This window comes from Scyliorhinus torazame, chromosome 2, assembly GCF_047496885.1.
Source record: "Scyliorhinus torazame isolate Kashiwa2021f chromosome 2, sScyTor2.1, whole genome shotgun sequence".
NCBI lineage: Eukaryota > Metazoa > Chordata > Chondrichthyes > Carcharhiniformes > Scyliorhinidae > Scyliorhinus > Scyliorhinus torazame.
Window position 1 is genome coordinate 123,311,038 of NC_092708.1, and position 24,264 is coordinate 123,335,301.

Genomic DNA, 24,264 nt, shown 5'->3' on the forward strand with positions numbered 1-24,264 from the left:
AGACAGCCCAGCTCCACCCACTCTCTTACATCACTGCAGTGGTAAACACCCATTTTTTAAAGGTACTCTCACTATAGATATGTATATACACACCCATTTATAAACATCTATTTCTTCAAGGTACTCTCACATGACAGTTGGAAATAAGGATGCTTAAGGCATATCATTGCGAGCGCATGTTTCTCCAAAGGAAGGGGCATGTGATGATATGCGCATAGGCATATCTATGTATATCCATACATAGTTGCACCAATGTATATATTTGTATATAACAGCACCAATGTACATAGCCACTGACCAATATATGTAGCGAGTTATGACCTCATGCCATCAGGTGGAACCAGACACAGGATGGATGAGATCAAGGCATTGGGTAGTAGAGCGGACAACAGGACAGTCATCTTTCTCTTTAGTTTCACAGTAACATGGACAGAATTATTTGTACATAGAATTGCATGGCTGCCATCCTGCCTGTCAAGAATAAATACTTATAGCAATCATATCTCCATGTTCTATGTGTGCCTTCATGATCGAACACAAAACTCGCAACCTAAAACGAACTGGCAGAGGACCTGGACCTACTGACAGGAGTAGAGGCACCTCCAAATCAAACACTTTCTCTGTAAGGAGTCGGCAAGGTACCCCAGGGCCCCAAGAGACACTCTCTTAGAGGAGCTAATCAACAAGGACAATAAGGAGGGGGGAACGAACCAGCCTCCCCGAACAGGCGCCGGAATGTGGCGACTAGGGGCTTTTCACAGTAACTTAATTTGAAGCCTACTTGTGACAATAAGCGATTTTCATTCATTCATTTTCATTCATTTAATTTTCAACTGTGGGAACATATATTGTCAGCTACGAGACAAGGCAAGACTACCACTGGATGAAATTAGATGGAAATGGGAGGGCAAATTGGGGACTGAAGTGGGTTGGGGACTCTGGAGAGAAGCACTGAGCAGGGCCAACTCCACCTCCTCCTGCGCTAGGCTAAGCCTTATGCAGTTTTCAGTGGTGCAGAGCCCACCTGACTCGAATCCAAATGAGCAGTTTCTTCCTGGAGGTGGAGGACAAATATGAATGGTGCCATGGAGGCCCGGCCAACCACACCCACATGTTCTGGGCATGCCCCAGGTTCTGGACAGCTTTCTTTGAGGCGATGTCCAAGGTTGTAGGGGTGAAGGTGGAGCCATGCCAGAGAATGACAGTCTTCAGGATATTAGACCATTCAGTCCTTCATATGGGAAAGATGGTCACGCCCTGGCTTTTGCATCCCTAATCGCATGCCGGAGAATCCTGCTCAGCTGGCGATTGGCAACAACACCCAAGGAAGCAGACTGGCTGGCAGACCTGGTGGAATTTCTCCACCTGGAGAGGATCAAGTACACCATGCGAGGGTCGGGTTTCCATAAAGCGTGGGGGCCATTCACCAGCCTGTTCCAAGACCTGTTCGAGGAAAACAGCGACTAAGAAGGGGGGGGGGGGTGGGGTACGCACAAGAGACAAGGACAAAGTGGGGTCGGGGAGGGAAGAGATCCCAAAGAAGGCATAAAATGAGCATAGGGGGCAGGGGCGAGGGGAGTAGGAGAAGGGCCATGCAGGCCCCCCTCACAACACCAGACAACAAAGAATAACACTCCAGTGGAGAGGTAAAAAAAGGGGGGGGGGGGGGGGGAGAGAACGGAACATGCTTCCAACAGGGGAAGGGGGGAACGCTTCACGAACTAGCTTGTAAATATCAGACACACTTGATACACTTTGTACATATCATGTGCCTTACATATCAAACATACTGTTAAAGTTGAAAATGCCAGTAAAAATATTTTTAAAACTGTATCCAGATCAAACAAACTAGTATAGATAGGTACTCTCACAGGCACCAAGAAATTAAAGTGCCTAATAGATTTGTAATGTTAAGATACTGAACCAGACCCCATCCATTTTTTAGAATACCAGTCGTGAATGCCTAACAACTTGTCAATTGTGAGAAAACAATACTTCACCACAGGAGTGACAACTCTGAGCAATAAGTATTTTTCATATTAAAGCAATCTTTAAACACAGAATTAATAACAGTAACATCAAAGAGGTAGCTTTACAATTATCAGTTAAACAGTTCTTAAATAAAAGGAAAATCTTGAACTTACAACCTGCCATTAATTCCAATTAAGCAATCCAATACAGTTCAAATGCCACTTATAAATAAAGTTAAAACAGGTTATTTGCTTAGCAGTGCAGACCTTTGGAGACAGTTCTTTTCAAGAGCAGATACAGTACATTTCTACTCAACATAACAGCATTTGGCAAAACTGCTATTCAACCTAAAATCAGAGAACAGGCTGCAAAACTAGACAGACCTATCTCCTCCCATTAATTACACCAGCCGTATCCCATGACATGCTTAGCTAGGCCTAAATATAATCCCTCATAAATTATCTACACGCCAGGGCATCTCAAGAAATCTAAACATTATCTCATTTGCCCTTTATCTGTAACCAAGTGATTAAATTCAATAATTGCACGACCTTTTATGACTTCTTAATTACAGATTTAGTAGACAAACTGCATGTATTTTAAACCGGGGTTTTAATAACCTTACTGCATCAGAATATAAAATATAATACAAAACAATTTCTACATTCAGCGCATTCTTATTTAAGAACAGATTCTGCACGTCAGCTAAAATCATTCAGAATGGAAATTTGAAGAAATGCCTGTTAACCTTTGGGTTTTGTTTTCTTCCAGGTACTTCTCTTTCTCGTCTTCACCCATTTCCTGTATCTTGAGTTCCAATGCCCCACTGAAAGGTATGACTAACGCTCTTGGGTCATACTTGTCCACCCACTCCTTAATTTTTACCAACCTGTACACAGAAGGCATAAAAACATTATCATGAGCTGCATGTATCATTGTATCACATTCATTATCCAGTAGTGCATACATATTCATTAGAAATGTTGACATTTCTTTGTTGTTTCTTTGTTGCAATTTTTGTCTAAATGTCTTTCAAGGTAAAGTCATTTTCAAGTAATGACTATGCTAAGAACCCAAAATACACCAAGGTCGCAGTAGACTTTTGCTGAATCTCAAGTTGCAATTACATATTATTCTTCTTTATATGAAAGCCATTATTGGTAATAAAAATTTCCAGATGTAAATGGGAGGAGGGTTAAATTCATACAAGTAAATTATTTAATAGATAGCGTCTTGTCAGTGCATTCGGTGCATATGCAACCACCACGCATGTGCAGACTAATCGTCAACATCATCATAGGCCATCTGCAAATTACCCAGCTTGCCAGTGTGGGGAAGTGGTGAGGACAGGAGCGGGGGGGAGCGGCGAAAACAAGGACATGGGGGTAGAGATGAGGACGGGTGAGATGTAACCTTTTGCAAGCAACTTCAAATTTTTGACCATGTCAGGTTACAAACATCCACCAGAATGTAAGACAATATATGTGGAGTGTTGGGAGGGACCTAGTTTTTTTAGTTGCATTATTTAAATCCCTTCCCCAGATAGGAACTCTGCATTTGGAATGTGGCAGCTTTGTTACGTTAACCAGTTTAAAATGTAGAAATTATGTACATTATAACACAGCTGCCAACCATTGCACAACTGCAGTTAAAAATCTTTCTGAAGGTGAACTGCACTCAAGTGTCTTAAATGGATCGATTTGTTGTGTCATTGTGGCAATATCCTGTGAAAACTGTGACTTTGATGCAAAGTCACTCACTTCAAGCTGAGTGAAAAGGATTAAACACCAACTTCCACTATGGTTTACATCCCACTTTAACGTTGAGCAGCACAGATTGAATCAATCTTGATTTGCAAATGCATTTGTGATTGTCTCAATATGCAATGGACTGAAAGCTTGTACAGTATTCAACCAATGGCTATTGATTTATTTCAGCCGCAGTGTGAATTTGCAAATGGAAATGTGCACCCATGACAAGCCACAGGAAAGCTATTGTTGATTATGGAGGCAGAGATTAGAGGTTTGGGGAGGTTACGAAGGGATTGAAGAGTATAAAGCATTGGGATTGGCTAGAAGCAAATGTTGGCAATGAGTTGTTTGCTCAGTTACTTTGAAAGATTTGGCAACCTGGTAAAGTGTTGTACCTCTGGTGAATGGGGAAACAAACTTACCATTGAAGCATGCTGCAAGTGCAAAGCAAGTGAAAATATGAAGCCCCATAAGACCAATCATCACTTGTCAGATTGGTGTCATGTAATTGTATTCAGAGTACAATGAGAATCCCACTGGGAAGAAAGCCCAGGTTGATAGACCAGTCAGAGAATCGGAAGCAACGAAGATGGCAGAGGCGGCCGCGTCCATTACAGTAGACGCGCTAGCTGTGGTGATGGCACAGGAACTGGAAAGATTTGGGAAGCAGATGGACAGGTAAAGAGATGAAGGAATCTTTTAAAGCCACGATCTGTAGGCATTGGGCCCGATCCAAGAGCAACTGGGAAAGACCTCAAAGGCTGTGAAAGAGCAATATAAGACATTGAAGGGTGTGGAGGAGGTCTTGTCGCAGCAAGAGGTGGTTTGCCTCTTTGAAAGTGGAGTTACTGCTCATGGCGGAGAGTAAAAAGGTCCTGAGGGCAAAAGTGGAAGATCTGGAGAACAGGTCGAGACGGTTGAATGTCAGGATGGTGAGACTGCTGGAGAGATTGGAGGCTTCGAGGCCAACCGAGTATTTCTTGGATATGTTCTCTCGGATGCGGGGGGAGAAATATAAAGTTTTCGCCTCTCCGGAGTTGGCTAAAATTCATCGAGCACTCCAGCAGAAACCACGATCGAATGAGCCAACGTGGACGGTGATTAATCACTTTTATAGATTCCAGAGAAAGGAGTCGGTCCTGGAAATGAACTGTTATCATTAACCAGCCAGTCTGCTTCAAAAGTGTCCAATTGTGTAGAAACAAAGATGGTACTCTTTTTTTTTTGTTGGATAATTCTACAAATATCCTGCTGAGGAATTCTATTCAAATTCTGAAGGATCAGCCGTATGGCCAGTGTCAATTCGCCAAGTCTGCTGGTGCTGCTACAAATACATACGCAGTACCTCACCTCCACCAAAGCCATCTCTACCAACCAAAGTCTGGAGGCCAAATTTTGACGTCATGCTTCTTGGTCATCTTGTGGAGAAGAGCCTGCCTTTTATCTGGAAGTAAGGTCAAAAAAACACTTGCCAAAGAGTTTTCCAAAGAATCCCAGAAGGCATCCAGCTAGTTTTCGGTAGATTGCACATCAGTTTTATATAAAATTAGGTTTAGCATCGCGAAATTCATTGAAGAAAATCTGCATGAGGATGTGAAGACAAATTTCCTTATTTTGAACATCGTTGGAGCACCATAGCAGCAATCACACAGTGACTGGAGTTCTAGCTAGCTACTTTTCATCAGATCGAGGAAAGGTTGTCGATTGCAATCTGGATTCTGCAGCAGTTATGTGCCTCAACACATAATCCTTTATTGGAGAAACTAGGTGAACCATTTGAGTAAAAAACTAACACAGGACAAATTGTGCCTATCTTGGTGGACTCCTGAAATATGATGAGCAATGCAAATGTGCAGAGAAAAGGCACCACATTTGATGAATGTAGATGTGGATTCATGTCATTACATTCAGAGCATGTGTACGAAGCTCTGCACACCCTTTGATTGCCATGTTGAATATTTCCCACATGGTCTCCTTACTGAAAGGGCAGCATGGTGGCGCAGTGGTTAGCATTGCTGCCTCACGGCGCTGAGGTCCCAGGTTCGATCCCGGCTCTGGGTCACTGTCTGTGTGGATTTTGCGCGTTCTCCCTGTGTTTGCGTGGGTTTCGCCCCCACACCAAAGACGTGCAAGGTAGCTGAATTGGCCATGCTAAATTGCCCCTTAATTGGAAAATATTAATTGGGTACTCTAAATTTATTTGTAAAAATAATCTCTTTACTGACTTCGAGTGGTCAACTGATTTGAGAGAGCATTTTGGCCAGATTTGCATACATCTTGGGGGTGAAGTATAGAGACCGGGGTTCGATTCCCGGCTTGGGTCACTATCTGTGCAGAGCCTGCACGTTCTCCCAGTGTCTGCGTGGGTTTCCTCTGGGTGCTCCGGATTCGTCCCACGAGTCCTGAAAGACATGCTTGTTAGGTGAATTGGACATTCCGAATTCTCCCTCAGTGTACCCGAACAGGCACCGGAATGTGGTGACTCGGGGGTTTTCACAGTAGCTTCATTGCAGTGTTAATGTAATAGCTACTTGTGACACTAATAAAGATTATTATTATGCAAGAGTGCTTAAGTCAGTGTTGAATGTCATCGCCAACAATTCACAAGGTGAATGATGAGCAGATCAATGAAGCAAGGAGGCTTTTGGCCTATTCTTTGGAGCTAGAGGCAACTATTGGAGCCAAAGCCAACTAGAGACTTTCAGAACTGGATGAAAAGCAAGAAGAAATATTCTTGTCATGCAGGACACATTTGCTGTCAGGCTACAGAGAATATAGGTACAATTATCGCATTCCTGAACTCAGCGCAGGGGCAGAGAAACAAATGCTTGGAGTCGAAACGTGAGCAAAAAGCCACCAGCATTGAAAATCTCACTGGAATACTATTTGGGCTGCAGGCTTTGTTTGTTTTTCAGCTGTTTAACTGTTTGTTGCATCTCTCGCATAGAGAGTGGTTCACCTATGGACAGCCTGTAGAACACCAGCAGTCATTGTGCATTCATGGTGGAGAGGTTATGCTAAATGCTCTTTCGAGTATTGACGGAACAACATCCTGTGAGAAGGGGGATTTTGTCCAATTGATCTTGATCTATAGATGGCCCTTGTGGCTTTAACAAAGTATTGCTTGTGATGATGGTCAGCATACACGTCAACGCTACCACCATGAAAGCACAACAGCGCCTATACTTCCTCAAGAAACTAAGGAAATTTGGCATGTCCACATTAACTCTTACCAACTTTTACAGATGCACCATAGAAAGCATCCTATCTGGCTGCATCACAGCCTGGTATGACAACTGCTCGGTCCAAGACTGCAAGAAACTTCAGAGAGTCGTGAACACAGCCCAGTCCATCCATCCATTGATTTCATCTACACCTCCCGCTGCCTGGGGAAAGTGGGCAGCATAATGAATGAGCCCTCCCACCGGTCTTACTCACTCTTCCATAGATAGATGCGGGCAGGTTGTTCCCACTGGTCGGGGAAAGCAGAACTAGGGGGCATAGCCTCAAAATAAGGGGAAGTAGATTTAGGACCGAGTTAGGAGGAACTTCTTCATCCAAAGGGTTGTGAATCTCTGGAATTCCTTGCCCAGTGAAGCAGTTGAGGCTCCCTCTTTAAACGTTTTAAAGAAAAAGATAGATACCTTTCTAAAGAATAAAGGGATTCGGGGATATGGTGTACGGGCTGGAGAGTGGAGCTGAGTCCACAAAGATCAGCCATGATCTCACTGAATGGCGGAGCAGGCTCGAGGGGCCAGATGGCCTACTCCTGTTCCTAGTTCTTATGTTCCAACTTCTTCCATTGGGCAGGAGATACAAAAGTCTGAGAACACGCACAAACAGATTCAAAAACAGCTTCTTCCCCACTGTCACCAGACTCCTAAAAGACCCTCTTATGGACTGACCTAATTAACACTACACCCCTGTATGCTTCACCCGATGCCAGTGTTATCTAGTTACATTGTGAACCTTGTGTTGCCCTATTATGTATTTTCTTTTATTTCCTTTTCTTTTCATGTACTTAATGATCTATTGAGCTGCTCGCAGAAAAATACTTTTCTCTGTACCTTGGTACACGTGACAATAAACAAATCAAATCAAATCCAATCCTTTGGATCTCTTGGGCCCTCTTCCCACCTCTCTTCAAACAGATGTGAGGTTATCCATTTTGGTAGGAGTAACAGCAAGAGGGATTATTATATAAATGATGAAATATTAAAACATGCTGCTGTGCAGAGGGGCCTGGGTGTCCTAGTGCATGAGTCGCAAAAAAGTTGGTTTACCGGTGCAACAGGTGATTAAGAAAGCGAATGGAGTTTTGTCCTTCATTGCTAGAGGAATGGAGCTTAGGACTAGGGAGGTTATGCTGCAACTGTATACGGTGTTAGTGAGGCCACACCTGGAGTATTGTGTTCAGTTTTGGTCTCCTTACCTGAGAGAGGACGTACTGGTGCTGGAGGGTGTGCAGAGGAGATTCACTAGGTTAATCCCAAAGCTGAGGAGGTTGGATTACAAGAAGAGGTTGTGTAGACTGGGACTGTACTTATTGAAATTTAGAAGAAAGGGGGGGGATCTTATAGAAACATATAAAATTATGATGGGAATAGATAGGATAGATGCGGGGAGGTTCTTTCCACTGGCGGGTGAAAGCAGAACTAAGGGGCATAGCCTCAAAATAAGGGGAAGTAGATTTAGGACTGAGCTTAGGAGGAACGTCTTCACCCAAAGGGTTGTGAATCTATGGAATTCCCTGCCCAGTGAAGCAGTTGAGGCTCCTTCATTAAATGTTTTCAAGATAAAGATAAGATAGTCTTTTGAAGAATAAAGGGATTAAGGGTTATGGTGTTCAGGCCGGAAAGTGGAGCTGAGTCCAAAAAAGATCAGCCATGATCTCATTGAATGGCGGAGTAGGCCCGAAGGGCCAGATGGCCTACTCCTGCTCCTAGTTCTCATGTTCAAGAAGGGAGAGAAATAAACCATGTCTGTGATGGTGGTATTTCCGTCTTGCCCACAGCAGGGACATCTCTAGAATCGCTTACTTTCTGTAAATCCTCCCAGAGACACGGTGTGCCTTTAGATCTTCCAGAGCAATCACCAACGTGATCTATGTTTCCAAACAAATCCAGGAAAATGTCGAGAACACCACCAGGACTCTTCATTACATTCATCGACCTGACCAAAGCGTTTTCTTCTAACAAATTTAGAGTACCCAATTATTTCTTTTTTCCAATTACCCTGCACATCTTTGGGTTGTGGGGGTGAAACCCACGCAGACATGGGGAGAATGTGCAAATGTCCCACGTTTGGGATTTGAACCCGGGTCCTCAGTCCCGCAGCTGACCAAGGCATTTAACTCAACAAATCACAAGGCTCTATAGATTGTGCTCCAAACATTTGGATGTCCAAGAAACTTCATCCCAATCCTGCAATTACTTCATGATGATATGACTACAACCTGTCACTTACACAAGGGTACGAGGCAGGGGTGCCCGCTGTCGCCGTTCTTGATTGTGCTGGCCATAGAGCCATTGGCGATGGCTCTCCGGGGGTCGGCAGAGTGGTGGAGGATTACGAGGGGACAGAGGGAGCATCAGGTGCCGCTCTATGCTGATGACCTCTTGCTGTTTTTTTTTTTTTTTTTACACAGAGGGTAGTGGGTGCCTGGAACTCGCTACCGGAGGTGGTGGTGGAAGAAGGGACAATAGTGACATTTAAGGGGCATCTTGACAAATACATGAATAGGATGGGAATAGAGGGATACGGACCCAGGAAGTGTAGAAGATTGTAGTTTAGTCGGGCAGCATGGTCGGCACGGGCTTGAAGGGCCGTACATTTCCTGTGCTGTACATTTCTTTGTTCTTTGTATATTTCGGATCCATTGGAGAGTATGGGAAGTATTATGGGCTTGCTGGGGAGGTTTGGAGGGTTCTCGGGGCACAAACTGAATGTAGGGAAAAACGGGTATTCCCGGTGAATGCGCTGGGACAGCGGGCTAATTTAGGGGGAATGTAATTTACGGTAGCGAGGGATAGGTTTAGGTAATTGAGGATTCACGTAGCGAGGGAATGGACGGGGCTCCATATGTGGAACTTAACGAAGTTGGTGGAGAAAGCCAGGGAGGAACTTAAGAGATGGTACACTGCACTTACCGTTGGGGTGGGGGGGGCAGGGTCCATGTGATGAAAATGAATATTCTGCCAAGGTTCTTGTTTATCTTTCAGGCTCTCCCAATCTTTATACCAAAGGCCATTTTTTGGAAAGTGGACACTATCATTTCGGACTTTGTATGGGCGGGGAAGGTGCCGAGGGAGGGGAGGACCCTGATACAGAGGCAGAGGCAGCAGGGGGGTTGCTGCTGAACCTTCTTCATTATTACTGGAATGTGGAAAAGGTGTGGTGATGGTGGGAAGGAGAAGGGGTAGAGTAGGTTCGGATGGAGAAGGAATCTTGTAAGGGGTCCAGTTTAACGGCTATGGTGACGGCAGTGTTGCCAATGGCGCCGAGTAGGTATTCAGGGAATCCGGTAGTGTAGTCCATGGTGAAGGTTTGGAATCAGTTGAGGAGGCATTTTAGGCTGGTGGGGATGTTGGTGCTAACGATGCTGTGCGAGAATCATGGATTTGAGCCGGGGGGGGGATGGATAGTGTATACAGGATTTGGGGGGGGGGGGGGGGGGGAAGTGCGGCTGGTCAAGGTGAGGGATTTGTATTTGGGGGAAGGGTTTGCCAGTCTGGAGAAGCTAAGGGAGAGGGTTGAGATGCCAAGGGGGAAGAGAGTTCAGGTATCTGCAGGTTAGAGACTTTGCGCGAAAGGTCTGGAAGGGGTTCCCTAGGTTGCCGGGATACACCCTGCTGGAACGACTGCTGCTTCCGGATGTGGAAGGGGAGGGAAGAATTGGGGATATATACAAGTAGCTGGGGGGGCAGAGAGGCGAGTGGGTGGTGAAGATCAAGGAGAAATGGGAAGCGGAGTTGGGTGGGGAGATCAATGGGGAGTACGGAGTGCAGCACTGAGTAGGGTAAACAGGACCTCCTCTTGTGCAATGTGAGCCTGATACAGTTTAAGGTGGTGCACAGGGTGCATATATCTCGGGCGAGAATGAGTGGGTTCTTTCAGGGGGTAGCACACAAGTGTGAAAGGTGTGGGCGGGGGCTAGCGAATCACGCGCACATATTTTGGGGTTGCGAAAAATTGGTAAGATTCTGGGAGGGCGTGTTCACGGTCTTAGCCAGGATAGTGGAGAAGGAGGTGAACTCGGACCTCTTGGTGGTGGTATTAGGGGGATTCAGAGAAGCCAGAGCTCATGCAGAGGAGGAAGGCCGAGGTCGTGGCCTTCGCCTCTCTGATTGCATGGCGGCAAATGTTGCTGGAGTGGCAGTCAGCATCGCCACTGGGGGTAGCGGCATGGTTGGATGACCTGTACGACTTCCTGCGGTTAGAGAAGATAAAGTATGAGTTAAGGGCCTCAGCAGGAGAGTTTGAGAAAAGGTGGGGGATGTTTGTGACCGTGTTTGAGGAGTTGTTCGTCGCAGAGGGAAGGGTGGAGAGGGGGATGAAAAGGGGGGGAAAATCTGTACAGACTGTATAGTTGATTGTTGGGAAGTATGTTTCCAGAGTGTTTATTCGCTGTAACCTGTTTTGATGCATGTTTGTAATAAAATACATTTTTTATTTTAAAAAATGACTACAACCTGTCTTGAGTGTGAGATTTGAAATGGACACCCTCATATTGTAGACTGGAGTCAAGCAAGGCTGTGGTGTTTATTTACAACCCTCTTTACAGTGGCCACTCAGCTCTGGTTTCGATCTTAATTACTTTCTAGATTGAAAACTCTAACTTCAGTCACCTCCATGACAAAACTAAACTGCCCACAAAAATATTGGGCTGGATGCTCCAATCCCCGACGCCGAAATCGCAAGCAGCACTACAGCAACACAGCCCTAAAAAAGGGTGAAGCCTCCAGGCCAGGCCCTCCCACCATCTGTTTGTCTCGTCCTGTGGAGCTGTACGCTGGGACTACCCTCCTCCCTCAGGTTACAACACGGCAATTTTAGGCTGTAGTTTTTTACTGCATCTGTCACAACTGTGAAAATTGATGACACTGTTACTATGGCTATCACAAGTGTACATTCTAATCACATTTCTTGTATGTTCATTTCAAGGATGTATTTTATTTGTATCTGTTATTTTGGCAGTGTACTTGGATTCTGTGTTTGATATGATTGTTCGTCATCAAATGAAAATTTTCAACAACATTTTTTTTTAAAAAGGTAAGGACCACCAATCCATCTGCTCTGAAATACTTTTGTCCATTCACTCGCCAGCTCACTCAAGCAAGGTTCACAAAAATAATCCTATAAATCAGGGGTTATCACAATCAGGTAAGTCTGCTGGGGATAGAAGCTTTTTCCCTGCTGCTAAGGATGTGAAGCTGGCAATAGGCCAGTAGGGAGTAAGGTAGCAAATTGCATCTGCATACCCTTCAACAATGTAACAAAGCTGTCTGTGCAAGAAATAGCCAGACTTTGGGAAATGCGGACACGGTGGTGTCCTACCACACAAATTGCTACACTCTCAGCATCACTAAGAATCAAAATGCTGAGCACAGCAGGAAGAAGTGAAACTTAATACCAGTTGGGGCATGAGTGGGAGGTCGAGCCAAGATATGGAAACGGTTCTGCAGAATGGCCCACCGTGAAGTCCCGTGAAGCTGGCATCTTAGTCGTGGGACTGGTACTCAATTAACAGTATAGACTGAGCAAGCCAGGGAAAGCTGCACACACTGTTAATGTTATGATAAGGCAAACTGGGAGAAATCAAGCTGGGGCCTCTCAGGGAATCAATGGCATATCATATAAGGCAAACCTTGAAGCTAATAAAGTGAAGTGAATCAAGTGGTCAGAGATGGAGAGCTCCAATCCCTCAAAGATTCGTGAACTGTGTCTCTCCCTCCCCCACCTTGCCTTTCCTTCTTTCCCCACTGTTATAACCTGCCTGCTTACCATTGGCTGGGGATTAATGACAATCCCACAATCCTGTGGGCGTATGAGCTTCCCCAATGAGGGGGGGGGCGGAGAAACCATTAGTAAACTCCAAGTATAAATAAAGCTGGCCAGTTTGGAACCAGCAGGAAGGGAAGTTGCTGCTGTTGTTATATATATGTTATAGTAATTAAATGTTATTACTTTGTATCCTTAAAACTCGTGCTGGATTCTTCGTGGCCCTCACAAAACTGGCGACGAGGGTTAAAGTGAATAGCTGTCTACACTGCTGAAGCCACCTCCCTGGATTTTTGTTGGATACAGGTTGGAATTTGTTTTCTATTATACCATGCCTCTCTACGGACGTTTGGATGTTTTTGATGCTGCGCTGGAAAGCTGGAACCAGTACGCACAACGGATGCGTTACTATTTCCGGGCAAACAATATCACCGAAAACGAGCACCAGGTGGTCATATTGCTCACCGCCTGCGGCCCGCATACGTTTGGGGTGATTAGGAACCTTACGTACCCAGCTGCGCCGGACACAAAAACGTTTGATGAACTTGTGAACATAGTGGGGCAACATTTTAACCCAACCCCGTCCACGATAGTCCAGCGTTATCGGTTTAATACCACTGAGAGGACCCCTGGAGAATCCCTTGCCGATTTTCTATCCAGGCTACGCAGGATTGCGGAGTACTGTGACTATGGTGAGACCTTGTCAGAAATGTTACGCGACCGTTTGGTTTGCGGTATTAACAATGCGGCCACCCAGAGAAAGTTGTTAGCTGAGCCAACATTGACTTTTCAACAGGCCATTCAAATAGTATTGTCCCGAGAGAGCGCAGAACGAGGAGTGCAGGAGCTACAGGGAATGGAAGTGCATGCCTTGGGGCGCAACCCCTTCCGTCCGAAAACGTCCCCCCGCACTCCTGCGGTACCTTGGGCGAGGCGACGTCCGGACCAACGCCAGTGGCCGTCGGACATTCCTCCCCGAAGGGAGCCTTCTCCAGAACCAATGGATGAGGAGCCATGTCCGTGTCAGACTTGTAGGCACCGACCCCGTCGTGGACGCCGGTCCTGGGGGCGCCAGAGGCGCCGTCGTTCCGACCGAAACTGGGACCAGCCCAGGGGCCGTACCTTCCATGTGGATGAACCTGCGGCGACTACTCCTGAGGACGTGGAGACAGAGGATGACTGCCTACAGCTGCATTGTGTGGCAGCTCCCCGTGTGGCCCCCATTAAGGTGACAGTATGGGTCAATGGTCACCCGCTTGAGATGGAGTTGGACACTGGTGCAGCGGTCTCCGTGATTGACTGAGGTGCTAGGAGGATACCCAGATGTATTCCAGCCTGGTTTGGGGAAAATAAAAGGGGCCGTAGCCCGTATCCAAATCGAACCAGGAGCCACACCGCGCTATTTCCGGGCGCGCCCAGTGCCTTACGCCTTGCTCGAGAAGGTAGAAGGGGAGCTCACTCGTTTGGAGAGTTTGGGTATTATCAGGCCCGTCCGTTTTGCTGACTGGGCAGCACCAATTGTACCTGTAATGAAGACAGATGCCACAGTTCACTTGTGTGGCGACTATAAACTTACAGTGAATACGGCTTCCCGACTCGACCGATATCCAATGCCTCGCATAGAGGATCTCTACGCGAAGCTTGCAGGCGGACTCTCCTTCACAAAATTAGATATGAGTCACGCCTACCTACAGTTGGAGCTGGACCTTGCCTCCCGACCATATGTAACGATTAATACACACCGGGGCCTGTATGAATATACACGGTTGCCCTTTGGAGTATCCTCTGCCTGCACTATTTTTCAACGTGTTATGGAAGGCATTTTGAGAGGTTTACCACGTGTTGCTGTCTACTTAGATGGCGTTTTGATTACAGGGACGTCGGAGCAGGAACATTTGGAAAATCTGGAGGCTGTCCTTAGACGCTTTTTGGAGGCTGGAGTCCGTTTACGTCGCACAAAGTGCGTATTTCAGGCAAAGGAAGTAGTCTACCTAGGTTATCGGGTGGACCGCGAAGGCTTGCACCCCATCGCAGAGAAGGTGCGTGCGATTCAACATGCCCCCGACCCGACTGACACTTCGCATCTTCGTTCTTTTCTCGGTCTCGTAAACTATTACGGGAAGTTCCTCCCCAATCTGGCAAATACGCTGGCCCCGTTGCACCTTCTGCTAAAGAAAAATCACACCTGGGTTTGGGGTCAGCCGCAAGAAACCGCTTTCCGGCGGGTAAAGCAACAATTGTCGTCGTCTGGGTTACTAACCCACTATGATCCTGGAAAGCCTTTGCTCGTCACATGTGATGCATCCCCGTATGGTATTGGGGCCGTCCTGTCCCCCAAGATGGAGAATGGGGCCAAGCGACCGATAGCTTTCGCCTCCCACACATTGACTGCAGCGGAGAAAAAGTACGCACAGATCGAGAAGGAGGGCCTGGCAGTGGTTTTTGCGGTGAAACGCTTCCACCAGTACGTGTATGGCCGCCATTTCACTATCGTGACTGACCATAAGTCTCTGCTGGAACTTTTCAGAGAGGATAAGCCAATACCGCCCATTGCTTCCGCACGGATCCAGCGCTGGGCTTTGTTGCTTGCTGCATACGAGTATTCTCTGGAGCACAAACCAGGAATGCAGATAGCAAATGCCGACGCACTGAGCCGATTGCCTTTATCGACCGGCCCCATGTCGACCCCCACGACTGGTGAGGTTGTTGCAACCCTAAATTTTATGGACACCTTGCCTGTCACGGCATCACAGATCCGTGAGTGGACCCAGACGGAGCCAGTCCTGTCATAGTCCTGTATGGTGGGCAGCATAGACAGCTCCCAGGCGAGTTGCGGGCATTTTCCTCCAAGCTGTCAGAATTCAGCGTGGAAGACGGCATCCTCTTGTGGGGGACGCGTGATTGTCCCGGAAAAAGGCCAGGAGCTGATACTAAGAGACTTGCACAATGGGCATCCAGGTGTGACCAAAATGAAAATGTTGGCCCGGAGTTATGTCTGGTGGCCAGGCCTCGACACCGACATTGAGAAGGTGGCCAGGAGCATCAGAAGCTTCCGCCGGCCGCGCCCCTACATCACTGGGAATGGCCAGGGCGGCCTTGGGCACGCTTGCATGCTGATTTCGCAGGTCCTTTTCAAGGATCCATGTTCCTTCTAGTAATCGACGCCCAGTCTAAATGGCTAGCGGTGCATAAGATGCAGGGGACAACGTCCTGCGCAACAATTGAAAAGATGCCTTTGTCCTTTAGTATGCATGGCCTCCCCGAGGTGCTGGTCACGGATAACGGCACTCCATTCACGAGTGAGGAGTTTGTGAGGTTCATGAAGATGAATGGCATACGCCATATTCGCACTGCCCCTTACCACCCGGCTTCAAATGGGTTGGCAGAGCGCGCAGTGCAGACATTCAAAAGAGGCCTAAAGAAGCAGTCTTCCGGATCAATGGACACGAGACTGTTTACGTACAGGACCACCCCCCACGCGGTGACTGGGGTAGCTCCCGCAGAACTCCTAATGGGCCGGAGATTCCGCACCCGCCTTAGTATGGTTTTCCCGGACATCGGCGCAAAAGTACGCCGCACACAAGAACGGCAGGGACAGGGATTTTCTTGGCATCGGCCGATTCGGCAGTTTGCACCCGGTGACCCAGTGTTCGTTCGGAATTTTGCTGGTGGTGCCCCGTGGGTTCCTGCCGTAATCTTTCGCCAAACGGGCCCTCTATCTTACCAGGTGCAAGCCCAGGGTAGTCTCCAGCGCAAACATGTAGACCACGTTCGGTCCAGAAGACTATCCCCTCCAAAGATTCCCCGCCCCCGGAGCTCATTTCTACAGCCGCAGAGACCAGGGACAAGGGAAGGTAGTCCTCACAATCTTCCACTGGTGCCTCACTCAAAGCCTGCGCAGGTCGTTACAGAACCGAATGGAGATAGAGACGCTGACATGACGGAGGCAGCAGAATCTGACTCCGAGATGGAGACACAGGACGCATCAGAGGGGGAATCCTCGGGTCCTCGGGCCGTGGATGTACAACCGTTATGCCGTTCATCACGGAAACGCCGGTCTCCCTCTCGTTACACGCCGCCTGATCCAGTGCCGCGTGCAAATGGTGTCTGGCCTGCGGCAAAACGAGTCCGACGCCCTCCTTTGCCAGGGTCTTCGGTGGATTCCTTGGACTTTGGGGGGGGGGGGGGGATGTTATAACCTGCCTGCATACCATTGGCTGGGGACTAATGACAATCCCACAATCCTGTGGGAGTATGAGCTTCCCCAATGAGGGGGGGGCGGAGAAACCATTAGTAAACTCCAAGTATAAATAAAGCTGGCCAGTTTGGAACCAGCAGGAAGGAGTGTGCAGCAAAGGAAGTTGCTGCTGCTGTTATATATATACGTTATAGTCAATAAATGTTATTACTTTGTACCCTTAAAACTCGTGCTGGATTCTTCGTGGCCTTCACACCCACCCTGCCTCTGCTTAGCAGCAACAGGACGCAAAACAAGTACAGGAGACCAGGCAACAAGGGCAAGGGAAGTGCAAGTCTCCACACATCCTAGAGCATACAGGGTAGGTAGACACATGTCAACAGACAGTGCCTGAACAGACAATGCGTCTCAAGGATGATAGTCACTCTCCTCTGGGGCCCGAATGCAGGGCAATCTACGTCCACAGGGCGACAGAGAGCAAGTGATTCCAGTGGTTTTGCAAGTCACTGCAGCAATGAAGTGGTATGACTCTGGTTCCTCCCAGGGGTCAACAGGTAACATTTTCAGATCTCCCCGGCTGCATAAAGGAGATCACAAATGCACGGCACAAGAGTATTGGGAAGCACACAAGATTCAGAACAGATGGGGACACCCAGACAGGTGGGGGGTGGGCAATGGGATTCACAGTAGGTTCCGAGTGTGATAGGCTGCAGCCATGTGACTGTATAGACACCATCAGAATAGCTGGCAGCATTTAATCAACAGAAGAGGCTTCTGTTTGCTAATGTGCAAGCCGTCTGTGGTCACAGAAAGTGAATAATGCATTACTTCAGCCTTAATTATCTTTCTACTTGTTGCATTAATTACTACCCTGTGGGCGATTAAATATGGGGCTGGATTCTCCCAAAGTGGGACTTTGTCCCCACGCCGGCGTAAAAACGCTAAAGTTTTTCTCTAGAGATTCCTGGAGAAAAGATCAGCTAATTCAATGCCCTGCAGGGGGCTAGCAGGGACCCGGAGTAATTCTCGCAGCTTTAGCTGCGGATATTGGCCCCCGCTCTTCCGGTTTGGAGTGCACGGCAGCGGCCGCGCCGAGTTCCATGGCGGGCTCGGACCGCGGAGCCAGACGCAAAAATTAGACCCCCGATTGGCCGCGTTCCCGAGCATCTGGCCGTGCGGATCTAACCCCCAGCCCTGTAAAGCCCCCCCCCCCCCGCCCCCCCCCCCCCCACCCCGGTGTCTGATCCCCCCGCCCCTGACCAGGGCGGCCTCATGGACTGAGTCCACAGCCGCCACGCCAGCATCCAGACAGGCAATAGGTGATTAGTTCCACGCCGCCGGGAACTCAGCTGGTCGGGAGCGGAGGAATAGCTGGGCTGGCCTCAATCAATGGGCTCCCAGCCACGCAGCGTACTCCGCGATCACGCCGATTTTCGGGTCCCGGAGAATCACTGGACTGGCGCTGGGCCCAATTTCAGCGTGGAAGTGAATTCTCCGCAGCCCTGCGCCGAACCCGATTTTGTCGCGGGGCTGCGGAGAATCCAGCCCATGGTACTTATTAACCAAACTCAACCAACAGAAGATTTCTTTCCAGACCTTCCTTCCCAGGACACCAGTGCAAATTTTACTGTGGATGTTACAATTTTTTTTTCTAGAGAAAAAACTTATAACGGCACAACCAAAGGGCAGCACGGTGGCGTAGTGTTTAGCACTGCTGCCTCGCGGCACCGAGGACCTGGGTTCGATCCCGGCCCCGGGTCACTGTGCATGTGGAGTTTGCACATTCTCCGCAAGTCAGCGCGGGTCTCATCCCCACAACCCAAAGATGTGCAGGATAGATGGATTGGCCACGCTAAATTGCCCCTTAACTGAAAAAAATATGAATTGGGTACGCTAAATATATTTTAAAAAAATAATGGCACATCAACTCTCACTAAGGTACCTCTTCTTTTTGGCATCATTTCAATACCTCAGCCTCAACTACTTGTGTTATCACAAGGCTCTATTTATCAGCCTAAACAGGTTGAGTTCGACATCTCAATCTTAGCTAAGACTCTTGAAATTAAATCAGCTCAAAGGGAAGATGAACTCGTTACACCACTTAATGCAATTATGAATAACCTCAATCCAGCTTTCCAGATGTTATCTGGAGATCCTGGTGAAAAGACATGGATTAAGGAAAGCAATGACGTAGTGGTGTTGTCATTTGACTCGTAGTCCAGAAATCCAGGGTAATCGGATTCTAATCCTATCATGGCAGATGGTGAAATTTGAATTGAATAAAAATCTGGAATTGAAAGTTTAACGATGACTATGAAATCATCGTCGATTGTTGTAAATAAAAACCATCAGGTTCACTAATGTCCTTTAGAGAAAGAAATCTTCCATTTTTATCTGTTCTGGCCTACATGTGACTCCTGATCCACAGCAATGTAGTGGACTCTTAAATGCCCACTAAGGGCAATTAGGTTTGGGCAATAAATGCTGGCCTTGCCAGTGATGCCCACATCCCGTGAAATAATTTTTAAAGGGGCAATGTTTTGAGCAGGTGGGACATTGCTATTTTATTTATTTTTTTAAAAATTTAGAGTACCCAATTAATTTTATCCAATTAAGGGGCAATTTAGCGTGGCCAATCCACCTAGCCTGCACATCGTTGGGTTGTGGGGGCAAATCCCATGCAAAGACGGGGAGAATGTGCAAACTCCACACGGACAGTGACCCAGAGCCAGGATCGAACCTGGGACCTCGCCGCTGTGAGGCATCAGGGCTAACCCACTGCACCACCGTGCTGCCATACATTGCTATTTTATTGACTGGTGTCAGCAGAAAACTTATGCTCACACTAATGGGATTGGAAAATATCCGGTCTGCATTTCCGATCACTAACCTTCGATTGCTACAACATCTTCACCGTATGTTCCCATGAGGGTATGATGTGGAATCATTATGAAATTGTCCTAAGAATCAGGTGTGTTCAGATCCACATATCCTGTTCAGTAACATGACCCTCATTCAACTTCATCGGCCTTTGGCACCAGAATAAACTTATAATTTTACTCCCTGTAGATGGTGGATGTTCTTACAATCGAACAATATTTTGTTCTCAAAATTTTACCGAGTCTTTTAAGAATAATTGGAGTTATGATTCAAGCCCATTCACACTTGGAGCATAATTGCACTTTTAATTCTCTGTGTGTGGAATGATTCTCTTCATGCAGAGTAATGTACCTCCTTATCGGTCATAAATGGGAGAAATTTAAGCAAGCAGAACTTGATCAGATAAGGCAAACTGCCCTGTCACCTCTACACTAGTTAGACAGGATTACTGGAGACATTTCTCTTTGGTGAATAGATCCTATGCAGTCATTACGGCCGCCAAGTGTTCTGACTGGTCTGAACATAGACACTTAGAGGATAAAGATGTCACTTGTTATGGACACGTTTCCAATATATGAAGTCCTCTAGATCTAGAAATTCCTATACTCTTATTATTATTTTTACACCTATTATGTAGAGTAGTTTAGTATGGTTCCGAGCCAGGGAGGGCCTAGGCAAATTCTTGTCTTTACCAATTACTCATTTAAGGATACTGTTAGAAGAGCACAACACTTGCTGTCGCAAATTGAGTTAGATAATATTTGGCAAATTCCAGATTGGCTTCAGGTTAGGTGAAGGTATTATAGAGGCGATGCCAGGGTTTGTTTCGGTTACTAAAACTCCACACAGACAATGGCCCGGGGCCGGGATCGAACCTGGGTCCTCAGCGACATAGGCAGCAGTGCTAAATTGCCCCTTCATTGGAAAGAAATAATTGGGTACTCTAAATTTATTTCAAAAAAAGTGGTGTCCTCATATGAGGCATTCAAAAGAGTGCCAATGCCTATCAGATGTGGTCTTAAGAATGCAATAAGTAGTTTTCATACTAAAGATGTACAATAGACGAAGCATGCGTGACAGAATGATCCTCTAAGCTATCCCCAGGCCAGTCTTTATTTTATTTTAATTTAAAGTGCCCAATTCTTTTTTTTCCAATTAAGGGGCAATTTAGAGTGGCCATTCCACCTACCCTGCACATCTTTGGGTTGTAGGGGTGAAACCCACGCAGACACAGGGAGAATGTGCAAACTCCACAGTAAACTGGGGAAAAGGGGACCTGTTCTGATGGGAACGGTCTTGATCTGAATCATGCTTGGACCAGAGTCTTCGAAAATCGCATAACTAGGAATTGTCTCCTTCTGCACTGTAAATTCTATGCTTCTATGACTCGGTAGTTTTCTACTTTTTATAATAATAATCTTTATTGTCACAAGTAGGCTGACACTGCAATGAAGTTACTGTGAAAAGCCCCTAGTCTCCACATTCTGGCACCTGTTCGGGTAAACAGAGGAAGAATTCAGAATGTCCAAATTACCTAAGAGCACGTCTTTCGGGACTAGTGGGAGGAACCGGAGCACCCGGAGGAAACCCACGCAGACACAGGGAGAATGTGCAAACTCTGCGCAGACAGTGACCCAGCCGGGAATTGAACCTGGGACCCTCGTGCTGTGAAGCCACAGTGCTCCCTATTGTGCTACCTAGCTGCCCTGTTGGGGATTTAAGGTAAATACTACTTTAAACATGAATGGATATCTTAAATATCTCTGTAATATTAATAAATCTTGGATTATCTATTAGATACATGATTGTACTTTTTTTGCGATTACCATCAAAAGTGTTTGGGTCTTTAAAAAACATCTATATAATTTAGAAAATATAACGTCTCATATAGCCTTCTGTATCCAAACATGAAAATGCATCTCTGTACACTCTTTAGTGGGGAGGTACATTGTTGTGGAGAGATGCCCAGACAATTATAATATTTAGATTGGTTACTTAAAAGGCTATCTGGACGTTAATATTCTCAGGTGGTTCTTTTCCATAGAAGAGTCGGATCAGTTCTTTAGACTCATTTAAGTGTATGTGAGGTCTATCTTTCTCAACCTTAAGTGAGAGTGATCATCTGAGGAGTAGGTCGGATTTGGAATATTCCCAAAGGGGCTCGGATTATAATCCACTTCAGTTTTGAGGAATTGTTCAGCCTCTACTTATTGAAGCTTAGAAGATGGAGAGGTGATCTTCTTGAAACATAAGATTCTGAGGAAGCTTGAAAGAATAAATGCGGAGAGGATGCTTGCTCTCATGGGTGAATCTAGAACTAGGGGATACAATTTAAAAATGAAGATGAAGATGAGGAGGAATTTCTTCTCTGAGAGAGTTTTTAAACTCATTGGAATACTCTTTCCAAGAGAGCTGTGTCGGAGGTGTGTCATTGAATATATTCAAGGTTGAAATAGATAGATTTTTGATCGACAAGGGAGTTGTGGGTTTGGGGAATGGTCAGGAAAGTGGAGCTAAAGCCACAATCAGGTCAGCCATGATCTTATTGAATGGCAGATCAGGCTCAATGGGCCAAATGGCCTATTTCTGTTCCTATTTCCTTTAAAGGGCGGCACGGCGGCGCAGTGGTTAGCACAGTTGCCTCACAGCATCAAGGACCTGGGTTCAATTCCAGCCTTGGGTGACTGTGTTGAGTTTGCATGTTCTCCCCTGTGTCTGTGTGGGTTTCCTCTGGGTGCTCCAGTTTCTTTCCACAAACCACAGATGTGCAAGTTAGATGGACTGGCCATACTGAATTGCCCCTTAGAGTTAAAAAAAGATTAGATGGGTTTGAGTGGATAGGGTGGGGGTGAGGTGCGCTTTCTGAGAGTTGGTGCAGACTCTTTGGGCCAAATGGCCTCCTTCTGCACTGTAGGGACTCTATGATCTCATGGGTCTCCCAGATAGGCATTGTGAAGAGGAAAAGGAATTGGAATTGAAATTGAAGGGGGACCACAGCATTTGATTGTTGCCAATGCTCAAGCCATAGAGGTGGACACACAGGAGGCAAGGGCACACTTTTATCCTCACCTACCAAAGACCTGATCACCATAAAAGTAATAAGACCATAAGACATAGGAGCGGAAGTAAGGCCATTCGGCCCATCGAGTCCACTCTGCCATTCAATCATGGCTGATTTCAACTCCATTTACCCGCTCTCTCCATAGCCCTTAATTCCTCGAGAAATCAAAAATTTATCAACTTCTGTCTTAAAGACACTCAACGTCCCGGCCTCCACCGCCCTCTGTGGCAATGCATTCCACAGACCCACCACTCTCTGGCTGAAGAAATTTCTCCTCATCTCTGTTCTAAAGTGACTCCCTTTTATTCTAAGGCTGTGCCCCCGGGTCCTAGTCTCCCCTGCTAATGGAAACAACTTCCCTACATCCACCCTATCTAAGCCATTCATTATCTTGTAAGTTTCTATTAGATCTCCCCTCAACCTCCTAAACTCCAATGAATATAATCCCAGAATCCTCAGACGTTCATCGTATGTTAGGCCTACCATTCCTGGGATCATCCGTGTGAATCTCCGCTGGACCCGCTCCAGTGCCAGTATGTCCTTCCTGAGGCACATGTCCTTGCAATGAAGCCATTACCAAATAAAGTACAACAGCTGTTTAGTGTGAGACTGGCACTCTTTCCAGAACACAACAATATAAGCACCAGTGCAACCTACTATGTCAATGTGACCTTTTTGAAACATTTTGAAGTCTGCGAGGTGGGTCCTCATTATTGACAAATAGAGTGGGGCAGGCTACTGCCTCACTGGAGAGTAGCCAATGTTGTTCCATTGTTTGAGAAGGATAGCAGGGATAATCCAGGAAATTATAGGCTGCTGAGCCTTACGTCAATGGTAGGGAAATTATTGGAAAAGATTCTTAGAGATAGGATTTACTCATATTTGGAAACAAATGGACTGATTAGTGATGGAGAGCATGGATAGGAAGTGACAAAGATGATAGATGAGGGAAAGGTAGTAGATGTTGTATACATGGACTTCAGTAAAGCCTTTGACAAGGTACCTCATGGTAGACTGGTACAAAAGGTGACGTCACACAGGATCAGAGGAGAGCTGGCGAGTTGCACACACAACTGGCTTGGGCACAGGAGACAGAGGGTAGCAGTAGAAGGGTGCTTTTCTGAATGGAAGGCTGTGACTATCAGGGATAGTCCACAGGGATCAGTTCTGGGACTTTTGCTGTTCGTAGTGTAAATAAATGATTTGGAAGAAAATGTAGCTGGTCTGATTAGTAAGTTCGTCGACTACACAAAAATTGGTGGAGTTGCGGATAGTGAAGAGGATTGTCAGCGGATACAGCAAGATACAAACTGGTTGGAATCTTGGGCAGAGAAATGGCAGATGGAGTTTAATCCAGACAAGTGGGAGGTGATGCACTTTGGAAGGTCCAATGCATTTCGGAA

The 24,264-nt window shown here is 46.6% G+C and overlaps 1 protein-coding gene across 2 annotated transcripts in view; it reads right to left on the reverse strand.

The window, feature by feature from the left end:
* Positions 1–24,264, reverse strand: part of ola1 (Obg-like ATPase 1) — a 306,624-nt gene that overhangs the window by 33,814 nt on the left and 248,546 nt on the right. For both annotated transcript variants that reach the window (XM_072476291.1, XM_072476301.1), the window contains one exon: positions 2,720–2,860. In XM_072476291.1, the coding sequence (XP_072332392.1) occupies positions 2,720–2,860 (141 nt within the window). The remainder of the gene's footprint in view (positions 1–2,719; positions 2,861–24,264) is intronic.